Raw genomic sequence first — 23,641 nt, forward strand, 5'->3', positions numbered from 1 at the left:
GAGTTGTGACAAAGAGTCAAACTTTAGCGTAATGAGCGGGGCGTTGAGGAGGGGACTACCCCTTTCATATACGGAATAATTTCTGTTCGTTTTAAGTTTTTATGTCGCTCCTTACTTGCAGTTAAAAAAACTTGTTTTTTTTATTTAATATAATTAATAACCGTTGGAATAAAAGGCACGTTTTTTAGAACAGAAAACTGTATTTCGGGGGCTTTTTGAACTGACTTTCGATCACTTCACAAAACCACACTTAAAATTAAAATCCAGAAAAAGAGTCCAAAAAAAATTTGATTTGTTTTCAATAAGATTGATCCTAAAATAATTCAAAAAATTTGAGATTGTTTTCCTTCCGTTCTTAGTTGCTGGACTCCTCTCAGTTAATGGTTCCCATGCACACCGACAGGTTAGGGGGATAATGCCCCACTAGGAAACAACAAGCCGTTGAAGAATGTATACAAGAAGGAAATAGCACCATTTCCAGTTTACATCTTGGTAGTAAACACAGTTGCTGGTAACAATCCCCCTCCCCAGAAATTGTCAAATCAAATTTTCTCATGACCAAGCATACCCAGATGTATCAAGAAATTTCGTGCATTTTATCAATTTATTAACCTTCAATTCGACCTTATGCTTAAAACCTGGAATCAATGAGTTGACAGTCTGTGGATTAGAAATATGTATTAAATTCAGTCTTTAAAACTCCAAAATTACAGAAAAAATCAGATATTTATTTTTCAATATTTATTTGGACCTAAACTATTCAATAACTAAAACTACAGGAAACAACTTCTAATAGTTATTTGTATAAGTAACATCTTATTTCGACAAGTTACGCTTGAAAATGACAACTTAGTTTATCGTGTTGTTTATCAAGTAATTAGTGAATTTTCATTTTTTTTTTCAGGTTTTATTAGTAAGTGGTAAAAACAAGCATTGAGTTTAAAATTTAAATTGTGCGTATTTCAGAAAGGAAACTTTTTTAGTCAGATTTTTTCTGATTCAAAAACTGAGTTATCACACGATTTGTGCAAAATATGAATTAAACCAGACGATTGAAAGTGGGTTGAGAATCACTAAGTAGTTCCATAGGCAGAAACAAAAACTAATCAAAAGCAATATATTGCTTAAAACTCATCAGACCAACGACCTACCCCCACTCTGTCTTATGACCTCTCCCAGCCCTATTCTAGGGACAGGCCCCATTTTTCTCTTTAGTCTAAGTTGGATTGGGAAAAACGTGACTTTTAGTCGTGTGACAACTACCAGCTATCCTGTATTATGTTTTCGTCAGTTAGATCGAGCTACGTTCTTCTTGTATAGTTCATTCTTTGATATAAAATTTGGTACTTTTGTCTTATAATCACCACACTTAAGAACTTGTATCGCGAATATGAGGCAATAACTGGTTTTCATAATCTTTATACCAGATAATATTAGGTTCGGCTCGGTGGGATACTACATTGTAGCTATATTTTAATTAAATATTTAGTTGGTATTTTGGTTAGGTTAGTTTAGTTTAGGTTACGTAGTTAATATAATGCAGTCTGGGCCGACCCCCTTCCATAATTCTTTGTTGTAGTTTTCATAATTTTGTTGATAAAGTATTATAATTTCATAATGTTTTGTCTTATTTCATTAGTATTAACCAAACTTCACTTCTCGACAGAACTTGAGTGAGGTGGCTAAAGACACAATTACCAAAAATTTTTCAAAGAAGTAGAAGCATCTTCAAGTTTTTTCAAGCACAAATGCAGGACATCGTTAAAACGCAGCAGCACCATTGACAATGGAACGTCGGTGAGAATATTATTTAGCACTGAAGATTATTTAGCACTATTATTTTAGCACCGAAACATGTTCCGGTGCTTCACATGTTCCGGTGCTTCACATGTTCCAACAAATTGCGCACCATACAACAGAACAAGCGACGTTAAGAAAATCCCCTGAGCATGGGTTTACAACGAAAACCCATTAAGGCATATATCCAAAAAGTAGGGTAACTTATAACAGTGAAAACTGGCGATACTGTCAACAACAACAAAAACAAAAACATCGATGCCTTTCCTTTTTTTCAAGGTAATAATATGAAAAATTTATTTAATCGGTGTAATTGGTAAAATTAACGGAGTAGTATGCGTCTGATCTTAGTTTCTGACAGAAGAATGATTACAAAACTTGAAAAAAAACTGCTTTATTTTTTGTCAACACTTGCATCAGTTTCCGCTCTTATACTCTTTGGCAAAGGTCCATCAGTGTCACATTTTCACTGCCATTTTCAAAACTTTCTACAACAAGATCTGCGGTCAAAATAGTTATGCAAATTTTTCCGGTATTACAAAAGTATTCCTATACCATTTTTGGAAATTAAATAACCACTTTTCACATCTGATCTAGGGCGTCAACCATCTAACAGTTGAAGAAAGAAGTCAAAAATTAATGAAACCCGATTTCTGCAAATGCCCAAAAAGACAGGAGAGAAACCTCCAAATAAGGATTAGCATTTGGGTTATATTACGTAATTTAGGATACATCAAGGTTTATATTGACAATTAAATATATATATATATATAAAAAACAAGTTTTTTTTAACTGCAAGTAAGGTGCGACATTCAAACTTAAAACGAACAGAAATTATTCTGTATATGAAAGGGATCGTCCCCTCCTCAAAGCCTCGCTCTTTACGCTAAAGTTCGACTCTTTCTCGCAACTCTACTTTTTAAAACAATAAATGACTATAAATAAACAATAATAACTATGAAACAATATTGTATAGCCACCACACTCAAGTTCAATCCGTCGTAAGTGAAGTTTGTTTAATGCTAATAAAATAAAACAAAACATGATGAAAATATAATACTTTATCGACAAAATTATGAAAACTACAACCAAGAATTATGGGAGGGAGGCCGCCCAGAACGCATTATATCAAGTACGTAGCCTAAAGTCATCTAACCTAACCAAAATACCAACTAAATATTTAATTAAAGTATAGCTGAAATGCAGTTTCCCACCGAGCCGAAGCTAATATTGTCTGGTATAAAGACCACAAAAACCGGTTGTTATCATGTTCGCGATTAAATAAAAAAAAAACAAGTTTTTTTAAATAAAAGTAAGGAGCGACATTAAAACTAAAAACGAACAGAAATTACTTCGTATATGAAAGGGGCTGCTTCCTCTTCAATGCCCCGCTCTTTACGCTAAAGTTTTTTACTGTTTTAAAAAGCAGAGTTAAGAGAAAGAGTCAAACTTTAGCGTAAAGAGCGAGGCATTGAGGAGGAAGCAGCCCCTTTCATATACGAAGTAATTTCTGTTCGTTTTAAGTTTTAATGTCGCTCCTTACTTTCATTTAAAAAAAAAACTTGTTTTTTTTATTTAATTTCTGAACGTTTTTTAATTAATGCATATTTTGATCTTGGCTCTCCGCGCGTAAGTAATTAAAACGAAATTTGCATTTTTTTTTTCTTTTTGGATAAATGGCTTTCTCATAGTTTTAATCAGAAGATTTTGAGAAAAAAAGAGAGAGGGAGGAAGCCTAGTCGCCCTCCAATTTTTTGATTACTTAAAAAGGCAGCTAGAACTTTAAATTTTTTTACGAACATTTCCATTAGTAAAAAAATACACGTAGTTTACGAATTAACTTACGTAACGAACTTCTATATTCGTATGTTTTTATTGCGTATATGAGGGAGTTCACCCCTCGTCGATACCTTGCGCTTTACAGTAAAGCTTAAATTCCGTCCCAATTCCTTAAGAATGACCCTTGAATCACAAAGGCCGTAGAATAAATAGTTGAAGTTAATAAAAATACTTTAGTGTAAACAGCGAGGTATTACGAGGAGGTAAACCCCTCATATGCGCAATAATTTCTGCTCGTATTAACTTTTGATGCTGCTCCTCACTTGCAGTAGAAAAAAACTTTTCATATTTATTTTTTCTTTGTTTTTTTAAAATAATGCTAAAAATCATGCGCCCCCGTCATTGAAAGTCTCTTCCCCCATGAGATATTTTTCCATGGAAAGATCCTCCCAAGTAACCCCCTCCCCCCGTCAACTCTCCCTCCCAAACCAAAAAACTCCCCTTGAAAACGTCCTTACACTTCCCAGTAACCATTACTATATGTAAACACAGTTCAAAGTTTGTAACTTGCAGCCCCTCCCCCAGGAACTGTGGGGGGGAGTATGTCATCCCCAAAGACATAGTTATTATGGTTTTCGACTATGCGGAACAAATGGCTATCTCAAAATTGTGATCCGTTGACTTTGGGAAAAAATGAGCGCGGGAGGGGGCCTAGGTGCCCTCCAATTTTTTGGTCACTTAAATAGGGCGCTAGAACTTTTCATTTCCATTAGAATGAGCCCTCTTGCGACACTCTAGGACCACTTGGTCGATACAATGACCCCTGGGAAAAAAAACAGACAAAGAAACAAATAAACACGCACCCGTGATTTGTCTTCTGGCAAAAAAATACGAAATCCCACATTTTTGTAGATTGGACCTTGAAATTCTTTCTGTATGGCTCTCTGATACGCTGAATGCGATGGTGTGATTTTCGCTAAGACCCCATGACTTTTAAGGGGTGTTTCCCCCTATTTTCCAAAATAAGGCAAATTTTCTCAGGCTCGTAACTTTTGATGACAAAGACTAAATTTGATGAAACTTATATATTTAAAATTAGCATAAAAATACGATTCTTTTGATATATCTTTTAGCATCGAAATTCCGTTTTTTAGAGTTTCGTTTACTATTGAGCCGGGTCGCTCCTTACTACGGTTCGTTACCACGAACTGTTTGATACAGGATCTTGAGTGAGATGGCTATAAGACAAGATTACCCACATAGGTCCTATCCTTCGGGAGGGGTTAAAAGGATAATTTCTGGCAAAAACGATGAAAACCAGGAAAAAAGTTATTACTTTGGGTACAAATTCTTCATGAGAAAAGCCCTTCAGATAATAATGATGACCCCCCCCCCCTAACGCAAGTGGATAGTCAATATGTGGTTTAGACATGACTATCAAAAAGGTTAAGATGGTTATACAGGATCACAGCATTGATAATTGCTGATGGATGAAGAGGTCAGGAGATCTGTTGGATCAAAGCTTAGTAGAACACCAACAAATTTATTTCCCTTACTCGGAAAAGTCACTTTTCCCAGAAGTTGCGGTTGAACAATTTAGCAAATTCTGGCGAAGGCTACAATAAAAAAAAAAATCCTGGATGCACCCACTTCCCCTTTGCTCCTCAGTCGGAAATTTTATTCAAAATGTGAGTTTAAAGAGCTGATTCAGAATGCATTTTACAATACAATCCTGAACATACAACAACAAGAAGTGGCCTATATAAAAGCTCTGACACTATTTTAGAAAAGGCTGGTGGATCTAAATCTAAAAAATTGACAAAATATGCGGTAAAAGGAAATAATTCCTTGAAACAAGTTTTTCTGTGAGTCTTGGCCTCTAGATATTCCATTCTAGGTATACTCTATAAAAATACTGCAGTCTTGTTGTAAATCCTCTTCTGAATTAGCAAGATTAACAAGAAAATTCGTGCTCCATTCTTACCAGGGTAATTCTGTTTAACAGATTTCTGTAATCACTTTCATTTTAACTGCATCACACGTAGCTATTACGGAAGGGGAGTCTTGTGACACGGTTAGCCAACCAAAAACTAGGCAATACTGCATGAAGAATGAGGTGTCTGGTTCTTTTTCATTATTTAGTTAAGTAGAATGTGAACACTCCTGGATGCACCTTTTTATACTGTTTCTGAACGCACTTCCTCTGCAAATTTCATTTTGAGCTCATTAAGAAACATCTTGTTCCTTACAGTGGTTACCAGAAATTCTATTGGTTACCAATAGCCTAATTTAAAACTGACAATATCGTACAAATTGAATATTTGCAAAAACCCCTAAAAGCCTAAACAGCGTGTGAAATTAGGGAGGCCAGCTTGAATGCACCAAGTTACACGGTAAAACCGGTAGAGGTGAGCTCTCCCGAAGGAAAAAAAGAGTAGCCCCTTTGCAATTTCCAATTTTATGCTCTTTGTGAAGTTTATAGTCGCGTAGGTGACAATTCGTCCTCCGCCTAATGGCACAAATAAGGGTCATTCAGAAGGGGAGAGGGACCGAGGCAAGCTGCTCCGGGCGCCAAGGCTGGAAGGGGGAACACTGCAACTGGGGCTTTTCTATTTATGTCTGAGTCCAGAGGGGACCATAATTATTTTTCCGCGGGCACCACCAAATCAAGGAACGGTCGTGACTCCAACGGTAGCCCTAGGGTGTACGCCAAAATAAGAATCAAAAATGATGAAATCCTTGCTTTATCCACCAAGTCCAATCAGATTTGAAAAATCACGCTATTCGCAATGCAGAATTGTTACGTTTGATAAATCTACAAAAAATTTCGTCCACCCACGAAATATACTGCTTTTGAAACGTTTTTAAATATATTATATAAAAAAAATAAAGTTTTTTAACTGAAAGCAAGGGACAACATTAAAACTTAAAATGAACAGAAACTGTTACCTATATGGGGGCGTTACCCCCTCCTCAATAACTCCCTCTTTATGTTGAAGTTTGTTAGCATTTAAAAAAAATCTTCTTATTGTTCTATATAAACGGCCCTCGTGTTTCAGAAGTCGTTCTAACAGGTTTGGGACAGAACGTCGAATTTTAGCACATAGATCGAAGTATCGAGGAGGGGGTGACACCTTTCATATACGGAATAATTTCTGTTCGTTTTAAGTTTTGATAGTGCTCCTAAAGTTCACTTTAAAGAAACTTGTTTTTATTATTTAATTTCTGATCGTTTCTTAAATAGCCTAATGCCGGAAAATTCAGCTCCCCTCCATGGGGAATTCATCCCCCCCACAAAAAGTTCCTGCCATGTAAAATACACCCTCACCAGGGAAATATCCCCCAGACAATCCAATTCTCACTGATAGTTCCCCCGGAAAATTTTTGCGGACAATTCCGGTTAGCCTAATTTAGACTATCTATTTGCACATTAGGGGCTGGGTGTAAAGTATAATGGAAGCACCTTTAAAATGTGTTAACTAAAATTTTTCTTCATATTATAAGTAAGAATTGTTTTCTTAACCTTATTCCTTTTCAATAACCCCAATTCTAGGCTTATACCGAAGTTTTAAATTTGCAGCCTGTATTGTTTTCTTCTGGATAGTGGGAATACATAACTAATACCATTAGGAATTATACTAGGCTATATGGTACTACTCTTTTGTCCTACAATGTTTCCTTCAGAAGAGCCCCATTCCATATATCCACACCTCACAGGTACAAAGCGAAGGCAAACAATATTTTCTGCTAGCTTAGCCTAGTCTACTTACCAATGTTGACCAGTTTAATTCCTTCGTCATTTTCTAAAAATCTAAGAGCAATGGTGACATTTTCAATTCTTTGAGAGATGATCATGGGCCTTTTATTATAGCGGGGAATTCTTTTTCCACTAAGGACCTCAACCAGGGCAAGTAATCTCAGACCATCTGCCAAATCGGTTTCAATGTTACCACAATGCTTATTCACCGTTTTCAAATGCTCGTTCACCCATCTCGTAAATGTGTTTTGTTGAATTTTCTTCCACTGGGCGTCCTCAGCCAATTCTCTTTCAGCGGCCACCATTTCGTCCTCTTCTTCTAATAATTCCGGTGGTGGTGGCGGGAACTGCGACACTACTGTATTATCTTCTTCACTGTTATTGAAAGACTGATTGGACTCCATTTTGTCGCCGTTTAGCTCGAAGGAGATAGTGAGGTGCGCGCTACGTAATACCAATTAAGGATGTATAGAACCTGTTGAATAGAAAAAGAATTATCACTATTGCCATTTTAGGTTCAATGGGTAAGTGTGGGATGTGTTGGTATTCAACCCACGTGATGATGAATCACCCTTTTTATGCGCCTTTAATGACTAATATCCAATAAGCTACTAGAACATTCTAGATGTCGGCTATAACAAAGTTAGCTAAAGAGACGGGCGCCAATCCACGGAAAGGCTAAAGGGGTGAGGATTTTGTTTTCATTTTCGTTTTTGATGCAGTAAACAAGAGGTACTTTTCAAGATCTGGGGTGGGTGGGTATTTTTTTTTTTTTTCAATGAAAATACCAAAAAAAAATTACATCCAGATTTTTAATAAAATCTAAGGGCGATTTCTCCTCCCCTCCCAGGCTAAAGGGCGTAAGTGAAATCTATTTTTTAACGCAACAAAGGAAAATTTTCTATTGGACACATATGCTGGACTTTATTCCAGATGTGGGAACAATTCAAGAATATTAAGAATTTGTATTTACGCAATTTTCTATACGCTTATTGCCGTTCGCTTCCTTGTTTATCGTCAAATCAATCTGACGAAAAGTGTCTTGTATGAAAATTTCATTTGAGCACTTAATTCAGGATATATATTTACAATTGGGTGAGGGTTAGAGTTTACTGATTCGTGTACTAGGCTAGAATTTGGGCTATTGAAGAGGAAACGCTAAGAAAACTATTCTTATTTAGTACTATACGGAAAAACTCTAGTTAAGATATTTTAAGGCACTTTCACCATACTTTACTCCTCCCCCCCCTATGTGAAATATATAGACATCATTATAAATTTCCCATGTACCTTCCTGTTTCTTGATTTAGTCAGTGTTGATTCAATTTACGGGTGTTCGGGTAGAAATATGAGTGACGCTTGGTAAAATACATGGGAAATTTAAAATTTAGTCTTTAGTTTTGCATATTAAGGGGGGGGATTTTAAGCATAAAGCCCACTATAAAAGTCTAAAACCTGCTGCTTCATTTGCGTTTTATTGAATATATGTGTCTTGGACAGTCCTTGGTGAGAAATAATTTTTTTTTAAACAAGTTTTTTCAACTGAAAGTAAGGAGCAGCATTAAAACTTAAAAGGGACAGAAATTATTACATATATGAAGGAGGGTGTCCCCTCCTACACACCTCACTCTTTGCGCTGGAGTTTTTAGTACTTAAAAAAAGCGCCTTATTGTTCTAATTAAACAGCCCTTGTGTTTCAGGAGTCATTCTCCATGAATTGGGACAAAATTCAAAACTTTAGCGGAAAGAACGAGGTTTTGAGGAGGGGGCAACCCCTTTCATATAAGGAATAATTTCTGTTGGCTTTAAGGTTTAATAATAATCCATACTTTCACTTGAAAAAAAATTAATTTTTTAAATTAAATTTCTGATCGTTTCTTAAATTATGCTTTGAAATTTGGCCCCCTCTATTGAAAAACCCCTTCCCAAGTAAATATCCTCTAGATAATTCAATCCCGGTGGAAATATCTCCCGGGCAATTAGTTTAACAATTCCGCGCGTAAAATTGAGACTGAAAAGAGATAGCAAGACATATAAAAATAATTTTTTTATAAGAATTCTAGCAAATTCCGCCAGTGTATAATTTCCCCTGACAAGTTCACTCCCTAGAAACTTCTCTCTCCATGGAAAATTCCCTCGTGGAAAAATCCCCTCAGAAAATTTGAGCCCACCCCCAAACCCGAAAATGTATGCATACATCCCAATAACAAATACTAAGTGCAAACAATGGGCAAATTTTATAACTTAAAAACCCTTCACCTGGGGCTGTGGAGAGGATTCTCATTTTTTAAACAAAGGGATAGTTATTGGGCCTTTCAACTATAATAAAGAAAATGGTTATCTCAAAATCTTGATTACGATTTTAGGAAAAAGGGGTGGGGGAGGGGGGCTAGTGGCCTTCAAATTTTTTTGGTCACTTAAGAAGCGCACTAGAGCGTACAGTTTCCGTTCGAATGAGCCCTTTCCCGATATTCTAGGACCACTGTGTTGATGCGATCACACCTGGAAAAACAACAATCAATAAAAACACACATCCGTATTACGGCAAAAAATACGAAATTCGCATTTTTGAAGACAAGAGCTTGAAACCTATGTGGTGGGCTTCTATGACACGCTGAATGGTGTGATTTTCATTAAGATCAATTGACTTTTAGGGGTGTTTCCCCTCTTTGTCGAAAATCTGGCAAATTTTCTCAGGCTCGTAACCTTTGAGGGTTAAGACTAACCTTAATAAAATTTACATGTTTGAAATTAGCATAAAAAGCCAATTCTTTTGATATATCTATTTGTATCAAAAGTTCATCCTTTTAGAGTTTAGGTTACTATTCAGCCGTCTTACATTTTGTTATGACAAACTGCTTGACAAATAAAATTAAACTGAATATTTGACATATAATGATACTAGTCGCTGAAAGCTCTGCAGCCCAATATTATTTTTTCACCTGTAATTTTATTTTTATTTTCAATTCTGTAAGTGCAAAAGAAAATAATTATAATACAAATCGTTTTCAGTTAAGCGCAAACGACGAAGTTGGTCTTAGATTCTTATACTTAAGGAAGGTGGCAGTAAAAAACTTGTATCTGTAGTAATTTCTGTTTGTTTTAAGTTTGATTTGAATATTCAACTTAAGTTTTACTCCTTTTAAGATTTATTTATTAATTTTTATTAGGTTCTGTAGTATGTTTGCTTGCTAAGATTGTTTACTGAATTTTTGTCCGTTTTAGGTTTCATTTATTGTTGAATAGTAATTTCTGATCGTTTTGGGATTATCATCTGAGTTTGGATTATCATAGGTTTTTATTTCTGCTGGTCTTAAGTTTAATAAAGCTCTTTACTATTCTTTAAAAAGCTTCTTATTCGGAAAGTGCTTTTTTTCAATCAATGTCTGTTCGTTTTTGATTGTCAAAGTGTCAAGTTTTTCAACATTCCCAATTTTAACATCAATTTTTTTTTCAACATCAAAATTTAATCCAAGTATCAAAACATCAAAGTGATTTTTTTTTTAGCTGTAAGTTGTTGCAGTTGGAAGTCGTCACAGCTGCGCAACCAGTCTCATTTGTAAGCACAATACCAGCAGTACATGTAATGACCCTGAAAGTTTCAAGATAATAATCCGTAGCTATTCCTAAGATACTGCAGATGGGCCTTCCTGGTAACTTGGATATACATAATTTCTTTCAATTTAACTCAAGATACACCTCATCATTTCCCAAAATTTTGACTCTATTCTCTTTGTCTTTTTTAACACATCCAGGATCAAACATTCTCCCCTTTCTTAATGATAAATTCTGCAAGTAACAAATGGACAATTTGCATAGATTACATTCCTTGCCCCGAGAAGGAATATAAACTCCTTGCCCCGGGAAGGAATATAAACTCCTTGCCCCGGGAAGGAACGTAAACTCCTTGCCCTGGGAAGGAATGGAAAACAATTTGCGTCTTGAACAGTCCTTGGAAAGTACTAGAAAAACTAAACTGAATATTTGATATATAATGACGTTAATCGCTGAAAATTCAGCAGTTCAAGATTTTATTCCCTTGTAATTTTATTTTTATTTTCAATGCCGTAAGCACAAAAGAAAATATCTATAATAATAACAAGGAACTATTTATAAGTAAAAGAATAAAATATTTAGGCTTTATCTTATCGGAAAATGGAAGCCTAAGGAGTCATGTTGATGAAATAACTAAGCGAGGTAGGGTGGCCATGTCAGCTATATTTCGAAACCCGACGATAATGGGGATCAAAAACCTAAAAATGCATAAAAGAATATTTAACACAAAAATTCTATCCGTGATAGAATATGGAGCAGAGATATGGGGTGGAGAAACGGTGCAGCAACTGGAGTCTCTTTAGCTCCAGTATCAAACAGTTCGTGGTAACGAACTGTAGTAAGGAGCGACCCGGCTCAATAGTAACCAAAACTCTAAAAAATTGAATTTTGATATCAATAGCTACATCAAAAGAATCGCATTTTAATGCTGATTTTAAATATATAAGTTTCATCAAGTTTAGTCTTACCCATCAAAAGTTACGAGCCTGAGAAAATTTGCCTTATTTAAGAAAATAGGGAGAAACACCCCCTAAAAGTCGTAGGATCTTAACGAAAATGACACCATCAGATTCAGCGTATCAGAGAACCCTACTATAGAAGTTTCAAGCTTCTATCTACAAAAATGTGGAATTTTGTATTTTTTGCCAGAAGACAAATCACGGGTGCGTGTTTTTTTTTTTTTTTTTTTTTTTTTTTTTTTTTCCCAGGGGTCATCGTATGGACCAAGTGGTCCTAGAATGTCGCAAGAGGGCTCATTCTAACGGAAATGAAAAGTTCTAGTGCCCTTTTTAAGTGGCCAAAAAAATTGGAGGGCATCTAGGCCCCCTCCCACGCTCATTTTTTTCCCAAAGTCAACGGATCAAAATTTTGAGATAGCCATTTTGTTCAACATAGTCGAAAACCATAATAACTATGTCTTTGGGGATGACTTACTCCCCCACAATCCCTGGGGGAGGGGCTGCAAGTTACAAACTTTGACCAGTGTTTACATATAGTAATGGTTATTGGGAAGTGTACAGACGTTTTCAGGGGGATTTTATTTTGTTTGGGGGTGGGGATGAGAAGAGGGGGCTATGTTGGAGGATCTTTCCTTGGAGGAATCTGTCATGGGGGAAGAAGAATTCAATGAAAAGGGCGCAGGGTTCTCTAGCATTACTATAAGAAAACAATGAAAAATAAACATGAAAACGTTTTTTCAAATGAAAGGAAGAAGTAGCATTGAAAATTAAAACGAACAGAGATAATTACGCATATGAGGGGTTCTAAAAATACTTTAGCATAAAGAGCGAGGTATTTAGGAGGAGATAAATACCTTGCTCTTTATGCTAAAGTATTTTTAATAATTTCAACTATTTATTCTACGGCCTTTCTGATTCAGGGGTCATTCTTAAAGAATTGGGACAAAACTTACGATTTAGTGTAAAGAGCGAGGTATTAACGAGGGTACAAACCCCCTCGTATACATAATAAAAATATAAGGTATGAAAGTTTGTTACGTAAGTTAATTCTTAAGTTACGTGTATTTTTTACTAATAAAAACGTTCATTAAAAATTAAAAGTTCTAGTTGCCTTTTTAAGTAACCGAAAAATTGGAGGGCAACTAGGCCTCCTTCTCCACCCCTTATTTCTCAAAATCGTCTGATCAAAACTAAGAGAAAGCCATTTAGCCAAAAAGAGAATTAATATACAAGTTTCATTTAATAATTTATGTGCGGAGAGCCAAAACCAAACATGAATTAATTCAAAAACGTTCAGAAATTAAATAAAAAAACAATAATTTTTTTAGCTGAAAGTAAGGAGCGATATTAAAACTTAAAACGAACAGAAATTACTCCGTATATGAAATGGGTTGTCCCCTCCGCAATCCCTCGCTCTTTACGCTGAAGTTTGACTCTTTGCCACAATTTTACTTTTTCAAACAATTAAAAGCTTTAGCGTAAAGAGCGATGGATTGCGGAGGGGACAACCCATTTCATATACGGAGTAATTTCTGTTCGTTTTAAGTTTTAATATCGCTCCTTACTTTCAGCTAAAAAAATTATTTTTTTTTTATTTAATATTATAAAAGAGTGTTTGGTCTACATCAGACAACTCATTCACAGATTCTGAAAGGTGATATGGGCCTGTTTTCTTTAAAACTACGTAGGTATATTTTAATGCTTAGATTCTGGTTGAAGTTAACTAAGAGTAATGAAGATAGACTAGTAAGAGTGGCATATGAAGAGATGTTGAAATGTGGTTTAAAAACCTCGTGGCCATCCCAAATTAAATCATTACTAGAAAAAGTAGGAATGCCTTATTTATGGAATAATGGTCTTTGCTCTCATGATGTACCAACAAATTAAAGCCAGGTACGATTTATATTAGAGATTCAGGAAATTCAGCATTGGCAAGGGCTGGTTTTTAATTCTACAACCCTGCAACATTATAATCAGGCAAAACCTAGTTTTGGGGAGGAAGTTTATTTTAAATTTAATTTACCGGCTATGATTCTACGTCGTTGGATTCAGCTTAGGGCAAATTGTCTTCCAATCCAGAATAGGCAAAAAACGTTCGACAAAAATAAAATGATAGTTGGTCCTGATAGGCGGTATGTTTGTCCCCTTTGCAAAGTTGATGATGAAGACTTGGATCATTTTCTCCGGAAATGCCCGGTGCTCTTGGATTTACGGGAAATTTATTTGCATGGAATTAATTTGATGCTTCCGGGTATTCTACAAAATAGCAACCCGACCACAATATTTCGAGTGGGAGTATATATAGATAAATCTTTAATAAGAAGAAAAAGTTTTATATGATTAATTTCTTTTGTAGTTAGATTAGGTACTTTTTCAGTTGAATTCTTTTTTTTGTGCGTGTTCGTACTGTTGTTAATTTCCTTGGTTGTTTGTTATTTATTTATATTTTTGTGTGTATATGGCCCACGGGTTTTTGAAATACACTATCTATCTATATCTATCTATAATTCGTTTTCATTAAAGCGCAAATGACGAATAATACAGGGAATTGCCGAAAATATGGGTCAACCCCAAACAAATTGGAACAGATATGATTTTAATACCAAGTTGTAGAGGAAAAAAATCTTAACAACACATCCAAAGTTGCACATTATAGGTTTACAGAAAACTAGTTTTTTTAGCTTTTTGTGTCAATTTTTCAGTTTTTTCTAAATAAAATGAACTGTTGGTAAATGTTCGTTTTTCTGTACATGAAGTACCATCCCGATGTAAAATAAAGAGCTGAGCCCGAAAATGAAAGCAAATTTGATGTTCAATGTACCAGAAAAAAGTTTCATAATGATTAATATGTGATTTTATCCTTCTCGTCGTTGTGGCCTTTTTTTCACCATACTATCATAAAGCAACCATTCTGACATAAAATGATGAATTTAGCCCAAAAATCAAATTAACCTGGTGTAGTGTCTACTGGAAAATCCATTTCATGTTCATCAATATGCATTATTTTATTTATGTTTTTTTTTGTCACTTATTGTCCATTAATTCGTCGATTGTCGGTAAAAAAAAAAAAATAAATAAGTGGGCTGATAAACTATGGTTGGCTTGTTCAGAGGAGAAGAAGAGTTAACGAAGAGAAGGCAGCTACACTACTTTCATTACCTTAATATGCAATAAATTATATCTACGTTTCGGCCCAAGCTTTGTCCGAGTGATTTCTCGGATGAAGCCGTAAACTAAAAAATCACAATTGAAAACTGTCTTGAATAATCATTTATCAAGTCATGTTAATGCCCGTGTTTGCCATCTTGTCATCTATAGATGCAAAAAAATCATTTGATATGTCCGCCACCAAAAAAGCTAAAAAAGTTTCACTGTCAATGTTCTCCTTTTGACTTAATATTTAAAGGTAAGAGATCATTTTGTTTGTGTCATCATTTCAACCGAAGATCTATAGTCTGAAATGGTAAGCTAATGTATCCAACTTCTTGTAAATTTATATCAAAGAACTGTTTTATCTTTTCTCTATTCACAGAGACATCTACTGAGAAGATAATCGCGCCTTGAAAAGCATCTTGTGGTAACAGATGACCCTTAACGTTAGGCTGTCCAAACTTGTATTAAGTATATATATATATATATATATATATATATATATATATATATATATATATATATATATATATATATATATATATATAAATTCAGTCAAAAATTAGGGCTATTGAAAAAAAATATGCTAGGAAAATAGTTCCCACCTTTATATTGTGCAAAAATTGTAGTTACCAAACTTTGAAAATGATTCCAGTATAATTAAACCCTCTATTTTCTATATTGATATTGCTTTTAGTTATAAGAGGTTTCATATGTCCCCGAAGTCTGTTTTTACTAGCACATGTGTTGGTAGTGTAGTTATGAAACATAATTCTATTGTTATTTCATTTGTACTGCTCTGTCTTTGTTCCCCTTTTCTAATCTTACACGAGTTGCAGTTATGATTCTGTCCTTAATACCATAGTGCTATAGCCTTATCCAAGTAGTTAAAATCTGTTTCTTCGACTAGATTGTTCCATACGTATATTTGGTCATTATATGAGGCAATTGTCATTTCTACAACTTTTTCGTTTAGCTGTCCACCCCACGCAGGGGAGCAATCTCGATGAAACTTCACATTCAGCATATCAGAAAAGTTTGCGACAGAGGTTTCAAGCCCCTATCTAGAAAAAAGTTCTATGAGTTCTAGGTTCAGCTTATCCCTGTTCACAAGGGAATCTAAAGGAACGCTGCCGTGGCTACATATTATGTGCTTCTATTTGCACAAAGAAAATCACATTTAAGCAAATTTTAATGTTGCTTCTTACTGTCGGTTGTTTTTGTTTAAATACAATAAATGTTTGAAGGCAGAAAACAATTCTTGCTTCATAATATGCCGAATACTAGTACCTAACACATTTTGCATACAGACCTGCTATTCTTTATCCCTCCCTCCCTAATGTACAAATATATAGCCTTAAACCTCCTAGGAAAATAGTCGCCCTGTTCCTGGGTAAAACCTGAACGTTTTAAAAGTAATAAAGTATTTGGCAAAGCTGATAAAATTGTCAACCATATGGCCATGACAAGGGCCCTTATTCAAGTAGCCTACTACTATCAAAAACCCTATAACTGCGCGATATAATATAAAGGAACAAAACGATCAAAAATTGGGTTTTAAAGGTCAAATGAAAATAATGAAGAAACCACAGAAAGTGAATATTTCGAGAGAACAACTGCCTCTCTTCTTCAGCGCGAACAAAACAATCTGATCAAGGAAAAACGAAAACCATTAAACAAGGCCAAAAAGTACAACAAAACTAATGAAAAAAACGCCAAAGAATTAAATAAAATTCAATAAAGGACAAAAAATTAATAGAATTAAACAAAGTAATTTGAACAAAGTAATATGATCAAGGAAAAAACAAAAACCAAAAAAAAAGCGCGGAAAGTACAACAACAACAAAAAAACGCTGAAAAATTAAATAAAATTCAATAAAGACCAAAAACTAAAACAATTAAAATCAAATACCTAGCAAAAATAAAGTGGGCTATTCGCCAATATCCACGATTTGCACAAAATCCAAACAAATATGAACTGCCATCGACGGATACTACCGAACAACTGAGAAATAAAAGAAAGAATTCATTCACTCAAACAAACGAAACAACAATTGAATAAATTGGAGAACTAGGTCACCTGATTTCTGATTTGACCTATTGCATTTCTTGCTGATACTCTTTGAAACCTAAGGGGCTGATGATGTATTTTATTATGTGATTGGGGAAGTGATTCAACGTTTGTCTTAGGGATTACTAAAGTATCGGCTTCTCTTTTGACCTCGTTTTAAAATGATATTTTTTATTTGTGGGAGAATGGTGACGAATCTCTGGGGTTTTTCCTTCACTTGCTTAACTCCGTGGATCCAAAACTTAGATTCACTTAGGATGTAAAGGTAGAAAGGCGTCTTCCTTCATAAATGTCCTGGTTCACCGAAATGATACTTAAATTATTCCTCTAATCATTATCCTGCTGCGAAAAGAGGAGTGGTCACTTCTCTTGTTGACATAGCATTGCAAGTTTGTTCTTCACGTTTCCTAGACGCAGACCTTGGCTATCTTAGAAATATTTTATTCGGAAATGGTTATCCAATTAGTTTAATAAATTCTGTAATTACAAAACGTATTAAAAAATTATCAGATACTGACACAGTAAACAAAAATCAAAGGGAAAATTCAGTTTACCTTGGTCTCCCATACGTTAGAGGGCTTTTAGACCAAATGTCCAAAAATCGAAGAAAAAATAATATTTTCACTTACTGTAGATCCAGAAAAAACTATTAATTTTCAAATCTACCAAAGTAAAGACCCTATCCCAATAGGTGAAAACTCGTGTCTACAGATTCCTTGCTCTTGTGGTCTTTGGTACTTCGAAAGAACTGATCAGTGACTTACGGATAGATTAACTCAGCACCCTACCTCCATTAATAACCCCCCTTAAAAAGCGGAAAAAAAAAGAAAATTTTGACTCTGCCCCCTCAGAACACATATTTAATAATGCAGAACATACTGTTTTATTTAACCAAGCTAGCCTTATTTCGCATGACAAAGGTATTGTCCAGCACTACAGAGAAACTGTTGCTATCTATAAATACCATCATTTGGGTCTAGCTTTGGACAAAGATTCAGGTGATTTAAGAATATTGAGTCGTAATATGGATTTCTGAAAAGAGAAGCCGATACTTTAGCAATCCCTGAAATAAATGTTGAAGCATTTACCCAATCACATAATAAAATACATCATCAACCCCTTACATCTCGAGAGGTGTCCACAAGAAATACAATGGTTAGAATCAGAAATCAGGTGACCTAGTTCTCCAATTTATTCAGTTGTTGTTTCGTTTGTTTGAGTGAATGAATTTTATCTTTATTTCTCAGTTGTTCGGTAGTATCCGTCGATGGCAGTTAATATTTGTTTGGAATTTGTGCAGATCGCGGATGTTGGCAAATAATTCACTTTATTGTTTGTTATGTATTTGAATTTAATTGTTTTAATTTTTGGTCTTTGTTTTTTTCTTGATCATATTACTTTGTTTGTGCTGAAGAATAGAGGCGGTTGTTCTCTCGAAATATTCACTTTCTATGTTTTCTTCAGTATTTTCATTTGGCCCTTAAGAACCCCATTTTTGACCGTTTTCTTTCTTTATGTTATGCATATATATATATATATATATATATATATATATATATATATATATATATATATATATATATATATATATATATATATATATATATATATATATATATATATATATATATATATATATATATATAATAGGTTACATAATTGCATATATAATAACAATTAAAATATATAAATGTATATAATGAATGCATATGAATAATAAGTTAAGCAAAAGCATAACTATCGTATTTTTCATAATTTTTTAGTACTGTTGTGGTAATTCTGTGATTTTAATTACATTGACGAATTCTGAAGTAAATTCAGTTCCTCTCTTTTCTTTTTCTTTTACAGAATCGTAGCTTTTGTACGATTTGTGTTAACCTGGGAGGCGATTCACATTTTTTGCACTTACTTTACTAAATTCTCTGTTGATTGAAACTAAAAATAACTCGATGCTTCATCAAATTAAACAAAAAACACATGTTTTTTTTAGTGCAAGTAAGGAGCGACATTAAAACATAAAACGAACATAAACTATTCCGTAGATGAAAGGGGTTGTCCCCTCCTCAACACTTCACTCTTTACGCTAAGGTTTGACTCTTTCTTACAACTCTACTTTTCAAAACAATAAAAAACTTTAGCGTAAAGATCGAGGCGTTGAGGAGGAAACAGCTCCTTTCATATACGGTATAATTTCTGTTCGTTTTAAGTTTTAATATCGCTCCTTACTTGCAGTTAAAAAAAAATCGTTATTTAAATTTAATTTCAGAACATTTTTAAATTAGTGCATGTTTTGATTTTGGCTCACCGAACATGAATAATTAGACGAAATTTGCATATTATATTTTTTGGGCTAAATGGCTTTCTCGAAGTTTTGATCGGTCGGTTTTGATATAAAAAGGGTGGAGGAGGAGGCCATGTTGCACTCTATTTTTTTGTTACTTAAAAAGCCAACTAGAACTTTTTATTTTTTTACATACGTTTTTTATTAGTAGTAAAAGGATTCGCCACCTCGTCAGTACCTCGCTCTTTACACTAAAGCTTGAGTTTTGTCCCAATTCTTTAAGAATAACCCCTGAATCAAAAAGACCGCAGAATAGACAGTTGAAATTACTAAAAATACTTCAGCGTAACTAGTGAGGTATTGTAAAAGAGACGAACCCCCGTATATACGTAATAATTTCTGTTCGTTTCAAATTTTAATGCTGCTCCTTACTTCCAGCTAAAATAACTTTTTTTTTGTATTTATTTTCTCATTGTTTTTTTAAGTAATGCTAGAAAATCCTCCACCCCCTTCATCGAAATTCTCTTCCCTCATGATAAATTTCCCCCATGGAAAGATCATTCTATGTAACCCCTGACCCCCCCCCCATTCCCAACGTGAAAAAGTCCCCCTGAAAACATCTGTGCACTTCCCAATAACCATTACTATAAGTAAACAATAGTCAAAGTGTGAAACTTGTAGCCCCACCTCCAAGGACAGTGGGGGATTAAGTCGTCTCCAAGACACAGTTATTAGGTTATTCGGCTATGCTGAACAAATAGGGGTATTTGCCCCTATTTTCTAAAATAAGGCAAATGTTCTCAGGCTCGTAACTTTTGATTGGTAAGACTAAACTCGTTGAAACTTATATTAGTAAAATTAGCATAAAAATGAGATTCTCTCGATGTAACTACTGGTATCAAATTTCCATTTTTTTGTAGTTTCAGTTACTATTGAGCCGGGTCGCTCCTTACTACAGTTCGTTATCACGAACTGTTAGATCTATTGGTATCAAAATTATGTTTTTTTTGTTTTTTTTATTTCAACCACTATTGTGCTGCATCCCTTTGTAGTTACATCTCTCTACATACGCGTCTTCCCACGAAATACATATATATATATATATATATATATATATATATATATATATATATATATATATATATATATATATATATATATATATATATATATATATATATATATATATATACTATCTTTATAAGTGGGCAACAATTGTGTATGTGTGTGAATTTTTTTTTTCGCAAATGTCTCCACATTTTCTCAGGAAAATTGGCTTCCTGATGTATTCTGCTGAGATAGCCATTTTATTCAGCATAGTCAAAAACCTTGTAACTATGTCTTTGGGGACGACTTACTCCCCCACAGTCCCCGTGGGAGGGGCCACAAGTTACAAACTTTGACCAGTGCTTACATATAGTAATGGTTATTTGGAAGTGTACAGACGTTTTCTGGGGGATTTTTAGGTTGAGGGGGGGGGGGTTGAGAAGAGAGGGGTATGTTGAGGAACTTTCCTTGGAGGAATTTGTCTCGGGGGAAGAAAAGTTTCATGAAGGGAGCGCAGGATTTTCTTACATTATAAAAAAAACAATTAAAAAATAAATATGAAATTTTTTTTTTCAACTGAAAGTAAGGAGAAGCATTAAAACTTAAAACGAACAGAAATTATTACGCATATGATGGGGTCACCTCCTCCTAATACCTCGCTCTTTACGCTAAAGCATTTTTAGTAATGTCAACTATTTATTCTACGGCTTTTGTGATTCACGGGTCATTCTTAAGAAATTGGGACAAAATTTAAGCTTTAGTGCAAAGAACGAGGTACTGACGAGGGGGTGAATCCCTTCATATATGGAATAAAAACATCAGAATACAGAAGTTCGTTACGTAAGCTAATTTGTAAGCTACGTATATCTTTTACTAATAAAAACATTCGTAAAAGATTCAAAGTTCTAGTTGCCTTTTTAAGTAACCAATAAATCGGAGGGCAACTAGGCCTCCTCCCCCGCTCCTTTTTTCTCAAAATCATTCAATCAAAACTACGAGCAAGCCAATTAGCCAAAAAGATAAATATGTAAATTTCGTTTTAATTATTCAGCTGCGGAGAGCCAAAATGAAAACATGTATGGACTCAAAAACGTTCAGAAATTAAATAAAAAAAAAAAAAACATTAAAACTTAAAACGAGCAGAAATTACTTTGGATATGAAAGGGTCTGCTCCCTCATCAACGCCCCGCTCTTTACGCTAAAGTTTTTTACTGTTTTAAAAAGTAGAGTTAAGAGAAAATGCAAACTTTAGCGTAAAGAGCGGGGCGTTGATGAGGAAGCAGCTCCTTTCATATACGAAGTAATTTTTGTTCTGTCGCTTCTTACTTGCCGTTAAAAAACTTATTTTTTTAAAATTAATTTCAATTAAGAGTCTAGCTGGATTCATTCTGTTAATACTCTGTCGCCAACTTTTGTACAACTCCAGTGACTCGAGCAAGTTTGTTGGGCGAGTATTCATAACTCATAAACTCGTTTCAAAACTTGAGCCACTTTGAAAGGTAAATGAGGTGCGAAGTATCTGCTACCCAATTGCACACTAAATGTGACGGAAAGATGCTTTCGCTTAATACCCTTTCAGTCATCACCCCCCTGGCATGCTATCCCGAAATAATATATCTTTTGAAATTTGACCATATTCGGTTAAACGATTCAAAAAACATGTTTATTCCCAATAAGACTTTTTGGAAAATTTGACGACTTTAAAAATTTATACAAATGACTACTAAATAATTCAAGTCTTGTACGATTTGCAATCAAATCTTATATCAAATCAATTAAACTGTAGGGCTTGCCGTGGATTAGAACTTCATTCCTTTTGTCATCAATATGTACATATTCATTTTCAGCGATATACTTGATGAAACTTTAGATAAATTTTCTTCTTGTTTTGGCGTTTTTAAAGTTTTAGAACTTTCAGGAGTTGGAGCTTGATCAATGGTATTTTTTTTAGCGGTCTTTTGTGGTAGGGCTTACGCCTTTCAACTCGTCGAAGGGCATTTTGAAGCAAAATGAATTTTTCATCATCGGAAATTGTCTCATTGTTAATAAATTTATCAAGATTATTCTCAAAGGGCTCTTTTGACGAAAGAGCAAGATCTAGTGGCGTCAATATGTGAGGTTTGGCCATTTCTAGAGAATAGTGTTTACAGGGCCCGTGCTTATCGGCAGTAACAATGAAAGGAAACTAACACCCGTTTGAACAAGCCATTTTCGTTTAAATTCGTTTACTTTCTTTTTGAAAGCTAAGGCACGTACAACTGAACGATGTCGCTTTGTCTGTTGCCTAACCAGGGTTGCCAAATTTTTTTGGGACTAAAGTGTCAAATTCAGCAAAAAAAGGGACTTTTAGTGTCCTCCAAGAAAATTAGCCAATATACTTTAAAAGTTGACAAAAAAGGCTTTAAATGGTTTTCTCGAAACTGCAGGGCCTGATTTACGTTCTTCTTTTTCATGTAAAAGTGAAGCGGTTCTTCAAATAAGCAAAATCCCATGTAAAACCTCAAATCGCCCAATACGCGAATAAAAAAAAAAGAATTCAGTATAATTTCTCAGGTTCTCTCGAACCTTCGGTTGTACTAGTTATTCTTCTTCCGAACACTCAGTAAAACCCTGTTTTTATTATGGTGTTTTCCGGCACCAGAGCCGGCTTTGCCGCTATTTGGACGACAGTTTTTATTTTCGTCGTTTTTGGCAAAAAATTCGGAAGTGCAGTCTTATTTCAGGAACTGCGGAAGATTCTCAATCATTTGTGCTGCGTTTGCGGTGTTACAGGAACGTAAAGAAAAGTTGGAGTACAACTGAGATAGATGACAAAATGTGTTGTTTTCACGTTTTCAGCCAAAATGTCTACTCTGTACGCCAAAAAACGAAAATGGCGATAAAACCTGTCTTCACTATTAGCCACCCCAGACGGAAAACGCCATAATAAAGACAGGGCTTAAAAGATTTGCGCCATCAGACCACAGATACGATGTCTGTCGCTGCCGACACGGCTTAATTGCCCTCGCTACCTCTTTTCCTTCAGTAACATATCAAATCTTCTGCAAAATTTTGTCGACCATTTCCCGCAGACTGATATCGAAAAGCGAGTGAAACACGCTTGGCTTGGAACGTGCTTCACATCCTTTTCACCTGGCTTCCGCCAACGTGTTTGGTAACGCTGCTCTCGCAAAAATACACAACCACGGCGTTATTTCATCCAAACATTAATGTATTCATGAGATCTATAAACTAAGATATAAAAC

The 23,641-nt window shown here is 34.8% G+C and overlaps 1 protein-coding gene across 1 annotated transcript in view; it reads right to left on the minus strand.

Annotated features, from left to right (window-relative positions):
• The window catches only part of LOC136031519 (filamin-A-like), a gene marked incomplete in the record, with an annotated part of 349,909 nt that overhangs the window by 321,785 nt on the left and 4,483 nt on the right, over window positions 1-23,641 (minus strand). Inside the window, 1 exon segment of the mRNA XM_065711189.1 lies at window positions 7,347-7,808. Coding sequence (XP_065567261.1) covers window positions 7,347-7,737 — 391 coding nt within the window.

This window comes from Artemia franciscana, chromosome 9 (assembly GCF_032884065.1).
Source record: "Artemia franciscana chromosome 9, ASM3288406v1, whole genome shotgun sequence".
Lineage (NCBI taxonomy): Eukaryota > Metazoa > Arthropoda > Branchiopoda > Anostraca > Artemiidae > Artemia > Artemia franciscana.